At 42.7% G+C, this 23,716-nt stretch overlaps 1 protein-coding gene across 1 annotated transcript in view; it reads right to left on the reverse strand.

Moving 5' to 3' along the window:
- Positions 1–22,795, reverse strand: part of LOC147034215 (astacin-like metalloendopeptidase) — a 37,790-nt gene extending 14,995 nt beyond the window's left edge. Inside the window, exons 1-8 of the mRNA XM_085878751.1 lie at positions 22,451–22,795; positions 22,212–22,272; positions 20,637–20,702; positions 19,418–19,458; positions 17,470–17,569; positions 7,823–7,940; positions 7,475–7,656; positions 6,938–7,074 (exon numbers count right to left, since the gene is read on the reverse strand). Coding sequence (XP_085734877.1) covers positions 6,938–7,074; positions 7,475–7,656; positions 7,823–7,940; positions 17,470–17,569; positions 19,418–19,458; positions 20,637–20,702; positions 22,212–22,272; positions 22,451–22,795 — 1,050 coding nt within the window. The remainder of the gene's footprint in view (positions 1–6,937; positions 7,075–7,474; positions 7,657–7,822; positions 7,941–17,469; positions 17,570–19,417; positions 19,459–20,636; positions 20,703–22,211; positions 22,273–22,450) is intronic.
- Between the last annotated feature and the right edge of the window lie 921 nt (positions 22,796–23,716).

Raw genomic sequence — 23,716 nt, forward strand, 5'->3', positions numbered from 1 at the left:
TAAGACTGACAGTTAAAGTGATGAGGACACACATGAGGAGGAGAGTGTACAGGTTAGGAAAGTGGACCAAATGTGTAGGATGAGTTAGTAGGGAGCTTGAACTGTATTTGCAAATGACTGAAATTTTTTTTCTCAATGAAGGGTCCAATTGGGGTTTATAAACGAGGATGACGTGTGAATTAGAGAGGTCTTAACAGGTCATTACCACAATCTTCCATCATCAAGTTTGGTACTCTTTAAGTGCATGTTCCAAAATGTTCCAATGTTTATGTGCATGTTCGGTACATCCAAAACACAGTTCAATGATGGGATACAAGGTAAATAATGAACGTGGGACCAGAGGATGATTTGCGTTCGTAATTATTTACAGACAAGCAAATACCACCTGTCACTTCGCTGACGGGAATACTAGGGGGGGGACAGAAAGTTGGGGAAGGTGGGAGAAGATGGGGAGAGAGAGGGGAAGGGAGAGAGAAGAGGGGGTTTGGGTGGGGAGAGGGAAAGAGGAGGAAGGGGGAAAGAGAGAGGAGGAAAGTGGAGCGAGGCAGGGAGGAGGGGCGGGTCGGGGTAGGGGAGCGAGGAGGGGTAGAGCGAGGAGGGGGGTGGGGAAGAGGGAAATGAGGAAGGGAGGGAGAGTGACGCCTTGCCACACATCGCTGGACACTCCAGGAAGGGGGTGGGAGAGAGGAGGGAGGGGAAGCAAGGATGGATGGGGGAGCAAAGAGGGGTGGGGGGGTGAGGAGAAGGGGCAAGGAGAAGGGGCGAGGATGGTTGGGAGAAGGGAAGGCAGCATTAGGGGAAGGGAAGGAAGTGTGAGGAGAGGGGAAGGCAGAGTGAGGGGAGGGGAAGGGAAGACAGCATGAAGGGAGGGATGGGAAGGCAGTGTGAGGGGAATGGAAGGCAGTGTTCCAAAGGTGAAAGTCCTTTCAATCCTCGATTGCTTCAGTGAATTTGTTGCTCTTGCAGACTTTGGTTTCTTTGACTCTGCATTCTCAACGGTCACTATTAGGTACTCTCTCTGGTGTTTGGTTTTCAAATATTTTAGCCTATTGGACATACCAGCAGAGCACCCGCCCAACAGGCGATCTTGTTCCAAGTATGCAATACGTTCTTCTGATGCATACCTTTATTTGGGCGGTTATAGGCAACTGACAGCTCTGCATACGCAAAAAACAATAACCCAGGTTACATGCATGGAGCAAAAACATATCTCCTGCATATCATTCAAAACACCTCACTGCACTAGAAAACATGGGGACAGGAATACTGCACTGTAAATGTTGGAGTCTTGTAATACCCTCCTCCACCTAGAGGCAGCGCTACTTGATACACATTTACATGGAAAATTTGCGTCCCCCCCCCCCCCACACCCCAACCCCACCCAAGACCACTGGCAAAAATAAAAGCACCCCTATACATTAATTGGGGTCATTCTCGGTAGCAAGTCTGGATGTAATTGGCCCAGAACTGTAGGAGTAGCACAACAAACAAACCCACAAACAAACACAAAAACACAAAGAATGGTCCATGAATTATAGTAAGGATGAGTGATGAGCAATGTCTATTTAATGTCATCTTGAACCTTCCTGAAATAGTTCCAAACTGCACTTCTAGACCTTTTGAATGAAATGTCAAAACTATATCAGTCGATGCATTGCATATCCGTCCATCAGCAAAGCAATCAGCACACTTTACTGGTCAACTCCAAATGCCTTGCTCTTCATTTAAAAGGAACACGCCCTCCGGGTGTGTTTAATTTCCAGGTGACTTGCTTTTGCTGCAATATGGTAAATGGGATGGCCCAGGGACATGTTTCTTTTCAATTAATACATTACCAGGTCACAGAACATGCCCAACAGGGATGAAAAAAATTCCCCGAAAAAACCCGCTTATTTCTCAGAAGTAGCAATTACTCGGAATCAACGTCGATTCCGATTCACTACTGATTCCTTTCGATTGCATGGTTGGAATTGAGTACTTTGGAATCGATCTGCCCACCACGATTAAGCACCCAAGCAAGCACTCCAATGAAACGGTTGATAAGGAATGGCTGGCTTGGCAAGTGATTAGCGAACAGTTATAACAAACACCACCTGGAGACGCCTGGAATGTCAAACAATGTCGGAATTGGACAAATTAACGCTTTTTTTTGAACAGTCGAAACTGCTGCTAAAGTCAATTCCGCAGTGTGAAATTTGAAATTCGGCTCAGGTTGAGAGAGTCTAGAGTTTATCGCATGTGAGGAAATGAAATAAAGGCATGAACACTGCCGTCTCCGAGCTTTTATAAGTACAGTATTGTGATGTATCCAGCGATTTGTAGGTACCAGTGGGCCAGTTGGTCCGATGGACCAAACTTTCATTGGTCTTCACAGCTTTTTTGCATACCCACCTGCTGTACTGCTTCAGCATGAGCTTGCCTTTCACTAAGCCCAGACGTGCTTGGGGCCAGTGCGGGAATTATATATTCATTATTATTACCATATGATACAACTATTCTAATTATTGCTGTAAATATTATTAGTGTTAATTAATATATGCTTTGTTGTAATGTATTCATTGTTTTTGTTCTATATTTTGTAATTTGAATGCCATGCTGTGGTAGGTTAATAACATATTAAGCTGCTTTATCTACTGTAACATGGCATGCATTTAAAACATGGGAATTCTAACGGATTTTTTGTAGTATTTTCGAGTCTCAAAGGTTCTACGGGATCAACAGTCTTCGGGGACTTTTAAGCCCTCAGGGACTTTTGGGACTTTTGGGTACTCATGAACTTTTGGGATTTTTGGGTCTTTGGGAATGTTTGGGACTTTTCAGTCTTCAGGGACTTTTGGAAGTTTTGGGTCCTCAGGGACTTTGGGATGTCAGGGGCTTTTGGGTCCTCAGGGACTTTTGGTTCCTCAGGGACTTTTGGAATGTCAGGGGCTTTTGGGTCCTCGGGGACTTTTTGGTCGTCAATAACGTTTAGGAATTTTGGGGACTTTTTGGGTCCTCGGGGACTTTTGGGTCCTCAAGGACTTTTGGGTCCTAAGGGACTTTTAAGACTTTTAGTCATCAGGGTCTTTTGGGTGTTTTGGGTCCTTGGGGACTTTTGGGTTCTCGGAGACTTTTGGGACTTTTGGGTCCTCGGGAACTTTGGGATTTTTGTGTCCTCTGGGATTTTTGGGAGTTTGTGTCCTCGGGAACTTTTGGTATTTTTGGGTACTCGGGGACTTTTTGTGACTTTTGGCTCCTCGGGGTCTTTAGGGGTCTTAACGGTCTTAAAGGGTCTTCAAAGTTCGAAGGGGTCTCAGCAGTCAAAATGGTCAAAAGGTACATTGCAATAGTGCGTAATTAATGAATAGACAAAAAGTATGACACACACACACACACACACACACACACACACACACACACACACACACACACACACACACACACACACACACACACACACACACACACACACACACACACACACACACACACACCTCGGCCATTTATTGTGGATGAAGATCAGACATTTGATGGTACGAGTGAAGAAAGTGAAAAAAAAACTTTGAGCCCTTTATCGTTCAGAAAATGTTGCAGCCTGTTCCAAGTCAAGGCATTGTTGAGCAGGCCCCGGCAAAAATGAGGAATTAAGACCCCAGCAAGGGAGAGTGGGCAGACAAAGGGGCTGACCAAGGATGAATTATTGATAAGGATAATTAAATAAGGCTGTTAATTATCTTCAAAGGGTGTTAAAATTTACCCAAACATCCAGTTTTCATTCCTGCACTCCCTTGAAGTTTCCTTCGTCTGCATACAAAGTTTCAGGCCGCTAGGTTTCATTGTTTTGGAGTTATAGGGGAGAAACACACACACACACACACACACACACACACACACACACACACACACACGGAGAGGGGGAGGGGAGGCAGAGAAGATAGAGGGAAGGGAGGGGCGGGAAGACGAGGGAGGGGAAGTGAAGTGTGGGTGAAGAAGGGGGAAGCTAGGAAGGGGAGAAGAGTGAGGAAGAGGGGTGGAGGTGGGGAGAATAACGCCTCACAAAAAGTTGCTATACACTGCGAGAGGGAGGGGTGAGTGAGACACAGAGAGAGAGAGAGAGAGAGAGAGAGAGAGAGAGAGAGAGAGAGAGAGAGAGAGAGAGAGAGAGAGAGAGAGAGAGAGAGAGAGAGAGAGAGAATGAATAAGTGAAATAAGGAGGAGAAAGAGGACGAGGAAGAGTAAGGAAGGCGAATATCTCAGACAAAATTGGAGCGACTTTGGTTGACCATGTGGTTTGACCCTGAGGGAGGCGGTGCAGAGAGTTCAGCCGAATGAGAATATGTATGCCTGGTGTTGGAGCAGTGGTAAGGGCAGTGGCTTGGGACCCAAGAGGTCCTGAGTTCAAGCCCCGTTGGGACACTGAATTAATATATGTATGTATATGTATATATATATATATATATATATATATATATATATATATATATATATATATAATGTGTGTATATATATATATATATATAAATATATATATAAATATATATATATATATATATATATATATATATATATATATATATATATATATATATATAAATATATATAAACCAAGTCGAAAACACCAGGGGGTTGACTCAGCCTGCCATCCTTCCGAGGTCGGCGAAATGAGCACCAGTTGTACTGGGCCCGGTGTATGCCCCGGTTAGAATAGGTGTACCATATCCCTGTGTGTCGTAAGAGGCGACCAGGGTTGCGTCAGGAAGGGCATCCGGCGTAAAACATGTGCCAAATCACTATGCGGATCATAATGGATGATCCGCTGTGGCGACCCCGAACGAGAGCAGCCGAAAGAAGAAGAAGAAGACTTTGAGCCCAACCTCATTCCAAATTATGAAACCTGCATATGTAGATACCAATCAACGACACACAAATGAAGGTGGATACTTTGAGATCTGGGAGGGCTCCTTTCCACTTTCTGGAATCCACATATGGAGATAACAACGAAAACACACACACACACACACACACACACACACACACACACACACACACACACACACACACACACACACACACACACACACACACACACACACACACGCTAATTGAGGTTTCAGTTCCCAACAACTTTCACCGAAACAACATAGAAATCAAGAAAATGACCGATTACCAAAATCTCAAAAATGAAGTGAAAAGATGGTGGAAGTAGAAGAGATCCAAAATTGTACGAGTGATCATTGGAGCAAAGGGAACGATGAAGAAGATCCTTACAGTGATATTAAAAATCATCCCTGGGAATATTACTACAAACGAACTACAGTTGGAAGCCATTCAGGGATCAGTGACCATCCTCAAAAGAGCCCTCGGAACAAAAATTTACACCTTGATCCATGATTCTTGACTGCCCTTATTGAAACGGAGGTGGATTCTTCGAGACCTGGGATGGTTCCATTCCACATTCTGAAACCCACATATGGAGAAAACAACCAACAACACACATACACACACACACACACACACACACACACACACACACACACACACACACACACACACACACACACACACACACACACACACACACACACACACACACACACACACACACACACACACCCACACACACACAAAGATACTTTGAGACTTTGGAGGGCTCTGTTCCACATTAGGAAACCAGCATATGGAGATAACAACCAACAACACACACACCGGTACCAAGTGCCGTTGCGGTAGTACAGTTTACATACATACACACACGTGCAAATATACGCACACATAAAGTACATAAAAACGACAAACAAAGTTTTACCTTTAAACAGATTTCTTTGAAAGAGGAATTCATGTGGGAAATTAGCGAAATTCAATTTTAAAATATATCAAGGCCCAGAACACAAAATGTCTGTCTACGCCTTCACAGCTAGATCAAACATGAAGAACACGAGGTCGGATGGACCTTATTATTTTTATAAATGTATCGATGTCAATGCGAGGGGTGGATTATGATAGCAAATCGCTAAAATGTTAAACAAAGCAATGTCCTGTAAAAATACAATTGCACATTTTCAACGGATGAGACATCTCCCGAAACACCCACCACACGGCACTGCAGGGCCCAACAAAGGTGGAAACATATATCCAATCGATGCGTTACATTGAAAGCTGGGGTACTTTTATCGAAATGATCAACCAAGCAGTTTGGAGAGAGTGTTCGCCAAGTGGCTTTAGCACTCAAGAAAGCACTCCAACAAAATGGTTGATAAGGAACGGCTGGCTTGGCAAGCGATAACATCACATATCCCTCATTAAACACACACTTAACGGAGATGCCAAAATGTCAAATATGCCCGAATTGGACAAATGAACACTTTTTTTGGCAGTCGGATCTACTACTTAGTTCAATTATGGAGCTTAAATTTTGTAATTTGCTAAGTTTAAAGGATTCTCGAGGATATGGCATGCACGGAAATGAAATAAAGCCACAAATGCTGGCCTCTTCAGGTGTTTATAAGCATTGCAATGTATCCAGCGATTCGTAGGGACTATATCTCTAATATGAATGAGGAGAGTGAAAAAATTTTTTTATTGTTAAGATATCGTTTCGGCCTGTTACAAGTCAAGGCATGGTTGAGCAGGCCAAAACACATGGCGGCTTCAGACCACAGCGAGATAACCCAGGATACGCCTTTAGACCCAATCAAGAGTGAGGTGGCCAAGGAGCGCCTGATAAAGGATATAGTTAAATAAGGCCGTTAATTATCTTCAAAATGGGTGTTTTAATTAACCCAAACACCCAATTTTCACTCATGCACTTCCTTGGAGTTCCCTTTGTATAAATGCAAAGTTTCACGCAGATAGGTTTCATGGTTTGGAGTTATCGAGGAGACGCACACACTGATACACACACTGACATTTATTAGTATAGATGATCAGAATCTTTAGGAGACTTGTAGGAATTTCTCACCACGTTAGGTGATGTTGCTACAATGGTGGGATTCCCATTTGTGGAGAACATCGTCGCTGGGTAATGCATCACGGAGTAGTAGTCATAAGGTCCCACCAGATTATTGGAATCTTTCTTCTCAAAGTTGTATTTTTTACCTGTACACACACAACAATAAGTTTTGGGTTTACCTGTTGGTTTCCATCTGAGCACATACTTTGTGATGTTGGAACTCCAGGTTAAAATCCCGTTTCCTGTGTTGATTTGCACATATGATGTCCTTGTCATGCAATCTCTCTTCCTGACCTTGCTATTAATGTAATATTTTTACTACCTTTTCTATAAATCTTCGATAACTATTAAAAAGCGACTTAAAGGTTCATCATCAATTCCATCATATTGAGAAAACTCTAAGCACAACTCAAGGTTCTACAGAAATCCAAACCCAAGATATGTAGACATCTGCACCATCCCCCACTCCACATTTTGATTCATTTCTGGTCTGCAACTCCAGTGCTATCTCCCACTCACATCACAAATCCAACTTTAGTCTCTCACCATCCACGATGTTATCCCACATGATTACGACATAGTTGTCTCGATCATATCGCACGTGCTCGTGGTAGAAACCCACGGCATGGAGAAGTTCGTGTTGCACAATGCTCTTGATCACACAGCCTCGTCGGCTAAGAGAGACCACGGTCTCCCCATGGGCGACGCGTCCAATGCTGCTGAAACAACTGTAACATCACCAAGTAGGACAACAACATTATTATAAACTCCAAAACAACCTTTACCAAGTATTGGAGTTGATACTGGCTGATCATGACTGTGTTTGTGAATAAGCAATTGTACTGTGTATGGGTGTGTTTGTGTCATGTTCGTGATGATGTGCTCTTTGCTAACCCGGACTTGTCCATGACATGGAGGTAGTTACTCTCATCGTTGCGCTCATAGAAGCGGAGGCAAGTCTTTTCATGCAGCTCGGAAAGAGCTTCATCCCAAACTTCCTTATCTTTTGTATCTGCATGCATGTCACCGTAACTATAAAGCATCGCAAAATGCAAAGCATGTCCACTTTGTACTCGAACTAAACTTGACGAAAATGACAGTTAAAAACAATTGTACATTACTAACTTATGTTCTCCACAATCTCATAATAAAGGTTTGTTGAAGATTTGATGACAAAAGTTCAATTGGTAAAAATGTTATGGCCTGGACATACTGTACACACTGAATCGCAATGGTAAACAGATTTTGATTAAAATATTTATGGCTGGTCTCCCAATTCACTGATGACATCATCCTTACAATCATATATTCTCCATTGTGAGTCGAATGAGATATGCCAAGTTTCAAATTTTTCCGATCAGCTGTTTCAGAGATATAATCAGTTTTAACCTTTGCATTTAATCCAAAATGGCTGCCACACTACATGACATATCACATCACAATTCTATTGAAAATATTCTACATGGGGGGTCGCTCTGACCCTGAAAATTTTATATCAATCCGACAAGTGATTGCTGAAAAAAGAATGTTAAAAAAAGAGCAAAAAATAGCCAAAAAAAAGGCACAAAGAAGAACAAAAATATGACCACTGCACCTGAAGCTTGGGCCCAGGCTACGACATAATGATCACATCCAGCGTGAACATCAAAAACAAAGCATTGTGACCAGATATCATACTTCGGTACAAAGAAAGAGAGAAGGAGGCATTGATAAGTGAAGTGTTAATACCAGTTGTAACCCAAATTTGGTAGCATTCTGACTGGTGAGTCTGGAGAGGAAGATTTTTGAAGGAATTTGCATGATTTTCCAAAAAATTGACAAAGTCCGCCATTTTGACAAACTTCCGGTCATATGATCGGCATGCCCTCCGCAACTTAACATCATGACCCTGTCTTAATGTTGCAACCCAAATTTCGTAGCATTCTGACTAGTGGGTCAGGAGAAAAAGATTTTAAAAGGAATTAATGTGATTTTCCCAAAAGTCTACGAAGTCGGCCATTTTCACACACTTCCAGTAACGTGATCTGCATGACTTATGCAATGTAATTAACATCCATATGCTAGCCTAATATTACAACCCAAATTTGGTGGCATCGATTGGTGGGTCTCAAGAAGAAGAATTTGGAAGGAATTTGCGTGACTGCCATTTTGACACACTTTCGGTCATGTGATCAGCATGGCCTCTGGAATATAGCATTGGAACCATGACCGAATGTTGTAACCAAAATTTGGTAGAATTCTGACTGATGGATCAAGAGAAGATTTTGGAAGGAATTTGCACGATTTTCCCAAAAATTGGTTGTCGACCATTTTGACACACTTCCGGTCACATAATTAGAATGACTTTGGCAACTTAACATCCCTACTCTGGCCTAATGCTCTAATCCAAATTTGGTAGCATTCTGACTGGTGGATCAGGAGAAGATTTTGGAAGGAATTTGTGGCACCACCATTTTGGCACACTTCTGGTCATGTGATCGGCATGGCCTCCAAAATTTAACATCAGGATCCTGTCCTAATGTTGTACCCCAAATTTGGTAGCATTCTGACTGGTGGCTCTGGAGAAGATTTTTGAAGGAATTTATCGATCACTTCACTCCTCCCTCACTGGGGTCTTAATTTGCCATTGTTTTTGACCTGTTCTACAATGCCTTGACTTGGAACAGGCTTCAACGGTTTCTTAATGATAAAGAGCTCCAATCTTTTTTCGCTTTCCTCACTCGTATCATCAAATGCCTCATCTACAAACCCATGAATCAATGTATACATTACTTCTGTAAGTGCTGTCATTTTCATATTCGGAGGTTGAAGTGATTTCATGCATTTTATGATGCGATTTTCCACGATCTACTTTCACGGAGTAATTGAAGTATATAATGGAACATATAATTTGAGTTTGGAGGATCAGATCACGTGGATTAAATAACTGTCGAAATCTGGAGTGAAATCTGAAAACATTAAGAAATTGGCAATGTTTTGGTTTTTGCGGGTATATGCAATTACCCATCAGCTTGCTATCGCTTGCCAAGCCAGCCATTCCTTATCTACCATTTCATTGGAGTGCTTCCTTGAGTGATTAATCCACTTGCCGAGCACCCAACAGTCGATAACAGTGCAGTTCATGTCTTGATCGGGAGGTGGTACAAATGGGTAGATTTGGATTTGTAAAAGACTTTCTGTGGGGGGTGTGTGCATGCCTTCTTTCTTGATTATGTGTGTGCGGTGTGTGGGATTCGTGGACTGAACTCACACAGACCCAGGCTTCATGGCCTTGTTGTGTGTGGCACCGTGGCAGAGGTGATGCAGCTGTCTTCTGAAACATGTGCTCCGGCACGTGAGGGGGAGGGGGGTGGGTGAGCAGACTTATGCCGTGATGCCGAAAGCACGTGGGACATGCTGTGCAGTGTGGGTAAAGTTGTGGGTGTGGTAAAAGTGTGGGTAAAGAAAAGCCCCGTTCCAGTGAGAATCTGCGAGTGAAAGGATGAATATATCGCCAGTGCACGGTTGCATTTTGGACCGCAAGGAAGTTGTAGAACGCATATGGGTGGGCTGTTTAGGACTGATTCCCCAAAGTGTATCATGCAAATCTGATTCAGAATGAGCCGACCTGAGGAGGGTCAAAAGTCGCTGCATGTGCAAGCACAAATAGTTACATAGACAGCACACATGGTTGTGGTATAAATAAATTAAATAGGTAGATTTGGATTTGTAAAGGGGCTTTTCGTGTGTGTGTGTGTGTGTGTGTGTGTGTGTGTGTGTGTGTGTGTGTGTGTGTGTGTGTGTGTGTGTGTGTGTGTGTGTGTGTGTGTGTGTGTGTGTGTGTGTGTGCGCGCGCATGCCTGTATGCTTGGTTACGTGTGTGCGGAATGCGGGATTCATGGGTGCATGGATCGAACTTGCACCCAGAGCCCATGGTGCATGGCCCCATGGTGGAGGTGTTAACTTTCAACCTCATTAGTATACGAGCGATCGCAGTTTCCTTTGTCCGAGCAACTGTTTCTAAAGCAATGGGTTATTTTATATGAATCAGGTGTGCCTTAGAAAGGTTATGTACTTTCTCCTTGTGAGTTTCAAAGCAAAATACATTTGATAACACCCGATTTCCGAGCTGTTTGCCATATTAACATGTTTTCTAAATTACCAAGCCAAATGTTTTACACCCGTCTCACAGCGGTGGGCAGCTATTTATAGAGAATAATGTTTATGCATATTTCCTTGAAATGTCTATAATGCAACATTGTTTTTTAAATTTGTTTATTGAAAGTTGTATACAGTTTGTACTGTATTCCATAATCACAATGACTCCAATCTGCCGATGACTGAAAAATTGCCGATATTGGCTGAATATTAATAAATATTGTGTGTGTGTGTGTGTGTGTGTGTGTGTGTGTGTGTGTGTGTGTGTGTGTGTGTGTGTGTGTGTGTGTTCTGTTCATAAAGCATAACATATCCTCTCTGCTGTCTCGCCTCCACCACCCCTCTGTCCCATCCTCGCTCTGCACCCTCCTAATACAGTGCAGCACCCTGTTCCCACACCTCTCTCTCTCTCCCACACCCCACCCACCTCTCAGACGATGGTTATGTGTTGGATGGTGTTTGTCTCCACACGATGTTTGTCTCCGTGCATGTACAAGTGGTGTTTATGGTACGACCGGAAGAAAATGTATAATTTTCAGACATTATTTTGTTTTCATCTTCACTGTCACTCTATGCAGAATCATTTTGACGAGCCAAACCCACGCTCCGCACGAAGTTTCTAATGTGAGGGTTCATTCGGACGTTAATATTGTTGCAGATTCGCGCCCGCCGGCGTGCTGACGGCCACGTAACTCGAATCGCGGCACGTCGCCCACCGGACGGACAATCCAGTCGTGACCCTCTCGGACTAACGCCGGGAACCAGTCACGGGTGGACCTTTCGGTCTCACTGCGATCGAGCCAATCAGCCCCCGCGTGGGATAGGGTTGCTCGCCAAATTCGACCTACCTAAGTACCCACGCGGAGGGTAGACCGGGCGATAGCACCTCGCCGCAGGTCGACTTCGGACAAGGGCCACTTAAGCGACCCGTTCCGTACTATCGGGATAACCGAGCGGTGTTATCGTCGACCTCGACGGTTCGATTAATTATCGGGCGTATTCAGCCCACTACCAACCCTTTACGTGAAGCAAGATGAGGATTCAATGAAAGAAATGACGAAGCGAAGCGGGAAACAGTTCAACACAAAAGCACATTTATTCGCGATGAACGGAAAGCACACATATTCAATTCCACCAAAAGCACATAGAAAAGAAGAGACACAATGCAATTTACACAAAAAGCAAATGCGACAATGGAGATCTAATACCGATTACACGAGCACACGGCAACACTTATACAATTTTACTTCACAGACGGCGCCGACAACACATACCCAAAACCAAGGAAAAGAATACCCTCAAGGATGAGGCGGGCCTGAGGCCGAGACCGGGTCGGGCCTACCCGTCTGGTGATGAGACGCGGAGCGGCGATGGTGCCTCAACTCCGCGGGCCTCGCGGACAGTGTCTGGTAGGGGGTGGGAAAGGGGCCCCCTTGGTCGCACTATCTCAGCGCGGGGGGAAACAGGAGGGGGTTGCTGATACTCAGGGTATAGAGGATTTTTATTGTCCCGCGACGAGCGTCTCCACCTCGGCCAGGTCGCGCTGTCGGCCTCCCTGGGGTGCAGCTCCCTGCACGACGCGAGCACCCCTCGTCTGCCCTCGCCGCCTCTCCACAGCTCCGTCCCCTCCGCTCCGACTCCAACGCACACGACGACCAGCTCCTTCTTGCCAACTCCACCGCCCGCGAAGTCTTAACTCTCTGTTCTCTTCTCTTTCTCTACTGACTGGACTGACGAACACGGTCGCCTACATAAGCCCCGTGGCTTCGCCCTCTCATCTTTGACCCCCTCCCTTCGACCTTTCACCTCACTCCCCATTGGCCCGAGAAAAAGTGGGCGTGAATGCTTTTTGATCCATAAATTTGCATATATCGATCGCCCTCCAACGCCCTGGGGGCGGGGCCAATTCGCCCCTCGCTCACCGATTGGACGGCAAAAAGTGGGCGTGTGTCGTTTTTGATCCGTTTTTGAAGCACAAAATCCGTGATTTTGTACACGCTGTTCGGCGCGCGCCCTGCACGAGTCCAACACCGGTACCCACAAGCGGCGCAAGAACGGTGGCGATGCGACGGTTGCGAGGTGTGACGTGAAGGTCGTGGCGGTTGTGGTGAAGCGGCGTTGTGGTTGGTGGTTGATGTTGTGGTTGTGGTGGTAATCATGGCGGTTGGTCCAAAATAAAGATAGCAAAAGAAAAACGGCTATCCTGAAGAGTCGCAGCACGCATAAATGACATGTATTCCCACTAGACAACGGGTTTGGGCCTAACTACACATGTACTTACCGAGATACCTCACCTAAGGGACCTGAATGGTGGTTTGCGAATTTGGTAACCACAACAATATATACAGTGTTCACAATGTGATTTATCGAATTTCTTTATATACAATGTTTCTTGTTGCATTTTTTGTACCAAATGCACCTTCTGAGGTAGTCAGCATGTGCAGAAGAGGGTTTTACATTGCAGACGCTGTTTTCTCGGAGTGGCATTACGCCTCTCAGTGGTGACGGTCTGCTGACGACAGACGTAATGACGTCAGCGAATGAGCGATGATGTCATGACGACATTACACCTCTCAGCGGTGACATCACACGTCACCATGCAAACAAATATAAAAATTAGAAAATCGCCAAAAATTCCCAAACCTGTCCGTCTGGCGCAATCTCACATAGCCCATGCTGTACAGTAGACCACAGAATACCCATATACAAAAGTGGCGACAATCTGTCTAGCAGTTTCCGAGGAGAAACGTCCACAAAATATGGCTTAGCATATTAATATAATAACTAGTACGGGCCCGTAGGGGCGGGCCCGTAGGTGCAGGCCCGTAGGTGAGTGCCAGTATGTGCAGCCCTCTATCTCGCCCCTCTCGCCCCCCTCTCTCGCCCGCCCCCCTCTCTCGCCCGCCCCCCTCTCTCGCCCGCCCCCCTCTCTCGCCCCCACTCTCATCCCCTCTCTCCAGCAGATATTGGTCGACAGATAAATGGCCGTAACTTGGGAACTGCTCGTCCAATTAATATCAAACCTCGAAAAGGCACATCCGCGGGTCCCCAGCAATATTCCTGGCAAGTTTCAATCATATCGGACCGTCAATCGTGCAAATAAATAAATAAATAAATAAACAAACAAACATTAATTGTGACGTCATTCGTGATGTCATAGCACCGTGTCTTGTCATTGGTCGACAGATAAATGGCCGTAACTTGGGAACCGCTTGTCCGATTAATATCAAACCTTGAAAAGGCACATCAAAAGGCACATCAGCGGGTCCCCGGCAATAATCCTGGCAAGTTTCAATCCGATCGGACCGGTGATCGTCCGGTTATTAATAATTTGGGAAAAAATTGGCATGATAAGGTGAGAAGGTGGAACGACACCTTCAGCTGCCATATATACACCTCTCCAACACTGAAAAAAGCAGTAAAATGGTCGTAACTTGGGAATCGCTCATCCGATTGACATCAAACCACGAAAAGGCACATCTGCGGGGTCCCTGCAATATTCCTGGCAAGTTTCAATCAGATCGGACCGGCGGTCGTCGAGAAACGGCGGTCGCAGACAGACAGACAGACAGACACACACACAGAGATTGCTGGAATTATAGATAGATGAGACAGTATGAACCGTAATTAATGCTCCACTGCACATCTGCTTTCCCTTCCCCTCCCCTCTCCTTCCCCTACCTTCCCATCATGCTGCCTTCCCTCCCCATCCCCTCACGCTTACCTCCTCCAAAAACCCCTTGCCCTCCCCACTTCCCCCCTGCTCTCTCCCCCATTCAACTGCCCCCTCCCCTCGCTGAGTGTATAACGACATTTGGTGAGGCATCGCTCTTCCCCCTTCCTAGCTCCCCCTTCCTCATCCCTACCTCCCCCACCCCTCCTCACTTTTCACTCCATCCTCTCTCCCTCCCCTCTCCTTTCCTCTCCCCCTCCTATCTCCTTCCCCTCCTTCCTCTCTCTCTCCCCTCCTCTCCCCCTTTCTAGCTCTACCCTCCCTCCTCGTTCCACCCCTTCCCTCTCCCTCCCCTCTCCCTCCCCCTTCCCTCTCTCTCCCCTTTCTCCCTCCTTCTCCCCCCACATTAATACCCCCACCAGCAAAGCGATGGGTTGTATTTGCTAGTAATAATAATAATAATAATAATAATAATAATAATAATAACAACTAGTCTGGAGACGGTGATGGTTCACGAAGGGACGCCACGGGCAAACTGGCGGGAATCGGGAAAAACGTAAATGATGAAAGTTGTAGTACTCGAAGAGCACTACTTGCATACAAACTTTCATTCGAAACAGTTGAAAACCCTTGGAGCAAGATGCCAAATTTATTAATTTTTTTGACATTTTCTAAGTTCGTGACCTTGTGACCTTGACCTTGGGACGAAAATGAAAAAAATCGAGCTCCGTGGGGCTATGTAGGTGCCATTGGGCTAACCAAATACCAAAACCTATGCCAGATTCGACAAACCCCCTCGGAGAAGATGTAACTTGAAACTGGCTACCCCCTAAAAACACGTTTTTTGGGCGTGGCTCCGCCCACAATGGGTGCAGCATGCCCATTCTCAGGAAAACACAACGAGATCATGATACAAACCTCGTACCATAATTTTATCAAGATCGGATCAAAACCCACGGAGCTATGCTCGGGACAGACAGACAGACAGACAGACAGACAGACACCCACCCACCCATAACGAATATAATGGTCACTTGCTCGTGAACAAATTGTTTAAACAAAATTATTAATTTGTCTTCTCCATATTCTCAAAATAAAGCTTTGTTGAAAATTTGATGACAAAAGCTCAAATGGTAAAAAAAAAAAAAAAAACGAAAAAGTTATGGCCTCGATAGACACACGGAAGTGATTGCAAAACCCTGTCTTCCGCTGCGAGGTGGACAAGCTAATGATGATAATACATATTTCATGTATTTTATATTATATAAATGTACAATAATTCAATGCATTGCTTGCCCAGCCGTAAAAAAAAAAGTTATGGCCCAGACAGACACACAGAAGTGTGTCTGTCTTCCCTGTCTTCTGTCTTCCCTGTCTGTCAAAACCCTGTCTTCTGCTGCGAGGTGGACAAGCTAATGATGATAATACATATTTCATGCATTTTATATAAATGTACAAGAATTTGATGTATTGCTTGCCCGGCCATAAAAAAAAAGTTATGGCCTGGACAGACACACAGAAGTACGTCTGTCTTCCCTGTCTGTCAAAACCCTGTCTTCCAGCACTTTGATTTTAACATATCCACCGACGTAGTCCAATATGTATATAATAGTGTTTAATATAAAACATATATCCTTGGGTTTAATCGATTTGATGGGTTTATGTAATCTTGTGGAGAGGTTAGAGTTCAAATTGTAAATTCACCCTTCCACTATGAACTCAAAGAGAACCCTGGTAATGATATAATCTGATACGATGTGTGTGATGAAATCACAAACGATACAAACCTCCAGCATCTTTGTTTCACTCTTCCCAACTGTAAGAGATTTTAACCCTTTTGGTTCTGGAACAATGGAAGTACTTAAATAAGGATGATGCAATGCTGTGGATGGACCTGTACTAAAGAAACTTATAAAGCAAAGATGATGCAACATTCTTGACATTTTTGCCCCAGAAGATGAGAGAGATGACTTAACTTGGTGTGTTATTACAGCTGTGGGATATTGATATCTGCTGACTGTAAAATGCTTCATAGTGATTCCTACAACCACTCTTAAACATCCTTCATTGTTCCCACCTTCTTTTGTGGTCAGCTCATGATAGTGTTTCACAAACTGGTTATTCAGGCCTGACTTTTGCTGAAGGTGGCATGAAGTTGGAATTTGTTTAGGATGCCAGCGATAACTTGCTGACTCTTTGCGAAAGACACCGTGTGATATTTAACGTCCACCAACTAATGCTATAAAACAGGATACCCGGCTTATCATCGGTCCAAGGGAAAGTGAGATTGGTAATGCAACTTGCTGCTTGCAAAGCACCAATCCGACGATTTATAATCGGTTCAGGAACTGAATCCACATTCAGCAGCTCATGGTTCAATGCACCACCTATGACCAATCCGTCGTCAGACTTTGTTTCATAATTATAAACTTTAGGAAAACTTCGACCACATAAATTATATTTACACAGAAAAACATACTACAAGGATGATATCGATTCACAATGTTAGTAATAACTTTCAGAACCGTTGAACCCAGGATGGACAAACACACCTGTACCACAATGGGACAAACACACACCTGCACCACAATGGGACAAACACACACCTGCACCACAATGGGACAAACACACACCTGCACCACAATAGGATAAAAACACACCAACACCACAATGGGACAAACACACACCTACTACATGCATGAATAAATAATTAAATAAAAAATAGACAAACCATATACAGAGTCGAGTATGTAAGGAATGTAGGTTTTCCCATCATCTCCTCGAGGCCAAATCAACTCCTGCTCTTTCACCACACTACGGGAAGTGTCACCCTGAAAAGGAAGATGGGACAGGAAAGCGAAACAGATCATAAACGAGTGGAGGTACATTCAAAGAACATCGCCCCATGCTCAATAAATAAATATCATATTCTCCAGCACGCGACATTGCCAGGGCACCTTCGGCACCCGGTGATGCCACCATGCAGCACATTGAGATGGAATTGGGAGGGAGCGGTGCACAATAAATGATTGATTAATTGCATTAATAAACGAAAAAATAATAATCATAAAATAATTAATTTCTTAATCAATTAGGATAACAACATACCAAAACCACCACTGTTTCATCTGAATCTGTAACTTTTTGAAAATTAAGTAATTCATCAAAAAATGAATAATTAATTGATTAATTGATTCATCAATAAATCAAAAAATTCCCTTTACGGCAAAATCACTTGGTCTTTGTTGTGTCCAAATATCAATTTTCTAGCTAAAAAGGTGCCTGAGATATTGCCCAGATGAGAAAGAAAATAAATCAGCAAATTAATAAATCAATAATAATTAAGTAATTAAGTAATTAGTTGATTAATCGAAGAAAAAAGAATACTGCTTTTTCCAAAGCACATCTTCACTTTTGTACCAAAATTTCAGCTTCCTAGCCCAAAGGATGACCGAGATAGCACTCAGAAAATACAAACAAAAAACGGAGTAAAAACCGAGTACTCCCTTCCTTCGGTGCCCAGCGATGATGTCATGCATCGCCTGGATATAGAATTGAGAAGGAGCGGTGTACAACATAGAACCTGATCTCTGACTGGATAACAAAACATAAGTTAATCATGTGGAGTTAACAATAAGATATGGTTTAAAAAAATTTGTAAATAATGGAGATTTAAATACTTCCATTATAATGAGGTGGCTTGCGAACAGATTAATGCAGTTACTGTAGTCATTGGAATTTGTATGAATATATTGGTTGAAAAGAAAGTGTAATTTGTATCTGTCTCTTTGTTGACATTTGAAAATGTGTTTGTCAACCTTTACATACATCTCGATGGAGGCCATTTGCAATTTGCAAACAAGATGGTGGCCATTTGCAAACTGCCGGCAACCTTTTTGCCAACAGTGGTGAGCACTGCAAACTTGTTGTTGAAAGGTATGTGAGTTTTGAGACAATATAAAAGTATGTATTGGTACCAAGATTGTTTTGTTTTGAATCATAGAATGGAATCTCATGCATTTGCAGCTTTCCTTGAACACCAGTTCCTGACTTTCCATACTGATGTTTCTTCTCCAGCATTATATAATTTTTCATCATATTTTGTTAAAAAAAATTTGTGTGGGCTAAATGATTGAAAAAAAAAAGAGTAGAAGTGAGAGTGAGTGAGAGTAGGGGAGAATGACACATGGGGGTGAACAAGCTGTACACAAGGTGAATGAAACACAGCAAAAAGAAGAAGGGGAAAGTGGCGATGAACCAGAAAAGGAACAAACCAACCACAACTAACAAACAAAATGGGATGAGTGAGAGGGGGATGGGTGGAGGGGAGGGGTGGGGGGAGGGAAATCACAATAACCTGGAAAAGGGAGTGCTTGTGAAAGGGGCCATTTGGGTGGTAGTATGAGCTCAGAAAACTGTATTGAGCACATTATTTTCTACTGCCATCTCATTTAACATGACTTGCTCTCATTTAACATGATTTGCTTCTTTGTCTCTTGGATTTTATAGATAAGTTTATCAGGTGGTTTTTTTCAGGAAATGAAATATAATTCAGATATGCCTTTATAAACAGAATATGTGAATCATATGTTGAAATATAACATTTCTAATTTTATACTGCAGAGAGACAAGGACTGAGGAATCTTTGAAAAGTTTGTCTAGGACATACAAAATCTTACATTGGGAAGAATATCTCCTTGAATAAGCTCATCTTCCAAATCTGGGGTGAAGAGAGAGGGAGAGAGAAAAGGAAGGATAGAGAAGAGAGAGACATAGTGAATGGATATGAGAAAGAGGAATGGCAGGAGAGTGAGGGGAAGGGAGAGAAAGAGAGGTTGGAGAAAGATGTGAAAATGGTGGGTATCAAGGAAGAAAAAAAAAGAGGTAGAATGAGAGAAAGAAAAAGAAAGAGTCAGGTGCAAAAAAACAACAGCATCTATATCAGTCGTTTAGTGATATCATTGAGGTGTTTATGATTTAATTCGATAATTCTGATTCATTCAGTCAATAATGTATATACTTACCTGGGAGTTTTACAAAGTTCATATCTCCTTATAATGAGAGGTCGGTATAACAATGAAGTACAATTCCCAGATTTTTAGGAAAGTAATTTTCTTAGGAATAAAAACGTTTTCATAATAATAGGAAAATTTCAACAAAACTGTTCTTCTAATGGTCTAGAAATGCTCTATAAGCAATAATAACTTCATGCTTGTGTCAAATAAATAAAAATATGATTAATCAATCTTCTTTCAAGTGCAGCACATGACTGTGGGTAGCACCATTTACTGGGGACTCAGCGGCACCGCTGATGCAGTGCCCCCAGCAGGTTTGAGCAGGAATTTGTAATTTGTTCATGGTGTCCACGATAGCTCATCGACTTTTCAAAAAGGACACCGTGAGATCTTTAACATCCACCAACTAATGCCGGTAGATGGGATGCCCAGTTTTACATCCATCTGAGAGACGGCACACACATTGATGAATCATCCTGCCTGTGAAACACCAGGATGACAGTTTATAGCTGGGTCGGGATTCAAACTTAAGCCACACAACTTAGAGGCAAGTTTGTGTATCTTTAGGCTATGTTGCCAGCCCAGTAAATCAATGAATAAATTGAAATTATTGACACCAAATTAAGTGACTTTGTAGATGATATCACAGGCAATCCTAAACCAGAGATGGCCAGTCAGAGGGAAACTCAAGGTTAAGAAGTTGGAAATGGTGTTTAATGGTAAAGTGGACCACACTTTTTGCCGTTAATTTGTTTTATATGATTGGTATATAAAGTTTTTAAAAAAAAGTTATATTATATAATGCCCAGTTCTCACAATTTTGAGGTGCATCTGTTAAGGAACCAACAATGGGAGGATCTCCCATATCATCCCCACATTTTACCTGCGTTGATTTTCATTATGACCTCAGAGGCTGTGGGGTTCGAGGAGCCAGGATTTCTGATTGAATCTGAGAACACAACACAGCGAATGATTTTACAATATCCCTGATACACTAACACACATCATTCCCTTATAGTAATACAAAAGAACATCCATCATTCCACAGAACAATGTGTTGCCTACAATCCAAATTGGTTGAATAGCAATGTGTTATACAAGGTCCCATTCAAAATTATTCAATTCAAGAAATGTTGGACTGATAGAGATTAACGTTTAAGGAAATACACAATAATTTAATCCTGTAATTGCAACTTTGATTAATTTTTAAATCTTCACTTCATCATCAATGTCTACAAAATTTAATCTTGCAGTCAAAACACAACAATAATCTTTGGCAATCCTCAACTGCACAATACTCTTATGAGTTGCCTGTGAGAATCCAACTCAACAACTATTGCTTTCCCCAAAGCGCTGCTTACCTAAGTTGATGTTACAGCTTCAGATAATTATTTTTATAATCTAGAAATCAAAACTCAAATGGATTAAGGTCGTTAAAATATTTTGAGAACCCCCAAAATTAATCTGGTTCAGTCTGCTTTGAGCATACCTTGAAGTATAAGAGAATGGACATTCAATTGATAATTAATACATTGATCAAGTGGATTCGGGTTTAAGGGACCCAATCAAGACCGTGTCCCTCACAATATTTATCTCTTGAGCATTAAACAAATCTATTCAAAGCTCGATATTCAATTGGAAACCTCAAAATCTTTAATCAGTCTTTCATAGTCATTGCCTTCTTCTTGGCAAACTTTTATGTTTCAGAATTCATCTGAGGTGTATAAATATGGTGCGATTATTGACCCCCTCTCGTCCTGAACCTTACCTTGCATGCACCAGTCCGAATGCTGCCCCCACCTCATGCATAAGTAATAAATAGATGGCTACTTAATCTGACACCAAAAACAGGCAAATTTCCATATATTAAATCTACAGAACCAATTTGTACAATAACAAATAAATTTTAATATTCCTTGAAAAAAAACATAAATTGCGGAGATCCGAAATTTTCATAAGCCACAACCAATTCCAACCACCAGCCACTAACACTTTGAAGATTAATTGCTTGTCCGAAAAAAAACATCCGATAATTCTTTGACGAAGCTTCTTGGCAGAAAGTCATGACTGACAGCGCAGCATGTCAAAGAGCACAGGAAGGTATGCTTTGCCACTGGAATATTGACCCTTAGGTACCAATGATTTGGCCTGGGTTAGCTTTAAAGAAAGTTAATATCCAGTTTTTGACTATGGAAATGGAATGGAGGTACTGGTGTTCCTCTTTGAGTATTTACCACCAATGTTGGCTCAACCCCAAAACCACCTGTTTAAAAAGCAGATCTACAACCTCACGCATGCATTTGTTGTTTCAGAGTGAGTTAGACATACAAGTTATTTTTAAATGTTACAATACTAAGCTATCAAATGAAGCAACAACTGATTTTCTATGTTACAATACTGAGCATCACATAATAAAATATAAAATGTGATTACAGCATCCAAGTTTCCGATGACATACCTCCATTATTGGAAGAGATGCTTCCAGGGGATGGACGGCCATACAGTTTCTGTGGAGCCACCTACATGGAACAGACATCTTTAGGATTATCTCAGCAAGTGAAGGCGAGATAATAACCAAGCAAGCAAAGCTCACACTCATGGATTACCTGGTGTCAGACCTGGCCAAAAACTTGACTTGCAATCATAAGAAACCATTTCATCATCAGTAACTCAAGTCTGTGATCGTAGGTAACTTACCTGAATCCACACTGGAGCAACACCTGGATTGACCCTTTGGTCCAAGTTTCCCACCATCACACTGATGTACATCAGGGAGATTACTCCAGCACCAAATAGAAGTAACCATACAATTCCCACCAACACAAGTGGCCACCCTCCCATTGGCCACAAAGCATATTTCATAGAGCCTGAAGACCCAGGATACTTGCTGGGGGATGGAGGTTCTCCATCCCGAGAATCTGTGACATATTTGTTGACATCCCCTGTTAGGCCAAGCTTATACACGATTCCTCCAGACTCAAGGACTTCTGGCAGAGTCTGTCTTGCCTGATCAATACTGCGTCTGCGGGTTACTGACGACATGGTATCTCCAGGGTAAATAATGATCGGGTATGCAATAAAAAGGAAAAGCAGCAAGCACAATGGAAAACCCAAATTGTATAAAGCGTTGTATGAAATACACCAAGAAAGAGTGACATATGTGACACAGAAGAGGGGTTGAGGAAGGGAAACCCCTCGGAATGAGTCAAGAGGTTCACGTGTATGGATCGAATGTTGGAAATAGCTTCAGAAAATATTAAGTGACAGCAAGACTCTTTCCAAGAACAACTTTTCTGAGCATAGAGGGAGACTTCAGTTCCACAGGTATACAAGAACCCAAGCCCAGTTGTGTCAGGCAGTGGACATATATATGGTGACAGAGGGTGGGGTTTCGTGAAATTGTGCTGGTGGGGAGGGGAGTTTTTATAATTAACATAAGGAGGAGAGTAAGTTGTGTAAAGATTGTGAAAATGTTGAAATACTGTCTCGAAGTGTTTTGTACTGGATTACACCCCTTATTTTATTTACTTTAAAATACCAGACTGCAATCTGAAAACAAGAATGAAGGATGAGGTAAAAGGGTCTCAATTTCCCGCATTATAATGCTATGAATAAGTAACTATCATCTAAATGACAAATTTCTATTTTTAAAGCACTTGACCACCTATATACTTCATACTATCCAAATGATGGAAGCGGTTCATAAAGACATAACTCCCCATGAAAGATTTTCAACTTTTGCTTTATTTCTGATAATGTGCAGTGCATCCACAATGTCTTGTCACCCTGTTTAACTTCGGTTTTATCTCCAGTACGATTACGTTTTTGTTGCATATACGTGTATTACATGATATTACATAATGACATAACTAGAAACACCCGCTCCCTTTGGGAGCAGCCTAGTGGGAGAGGGTGTGGTGCATAGTGGGGGAGGTAGGGAAAATACATTTTTTGCCGTGGATA

The sequence above is a fragment of the Eptatretus burgeri genome, chromosome 1 (genome assembly GCF_056783735.1).
Source record: "Eptatretus burgeri isolate ZD-2024b chromosome 1, Ebu_testis_v1, whole genome shotgun sequence".
Lineage (NCBI taxonomy): Eukaryota > Metazoa > Chordata > Myxini > Myxiniformes > Myxinidae > Eptatretus > Eptatretus burgeri.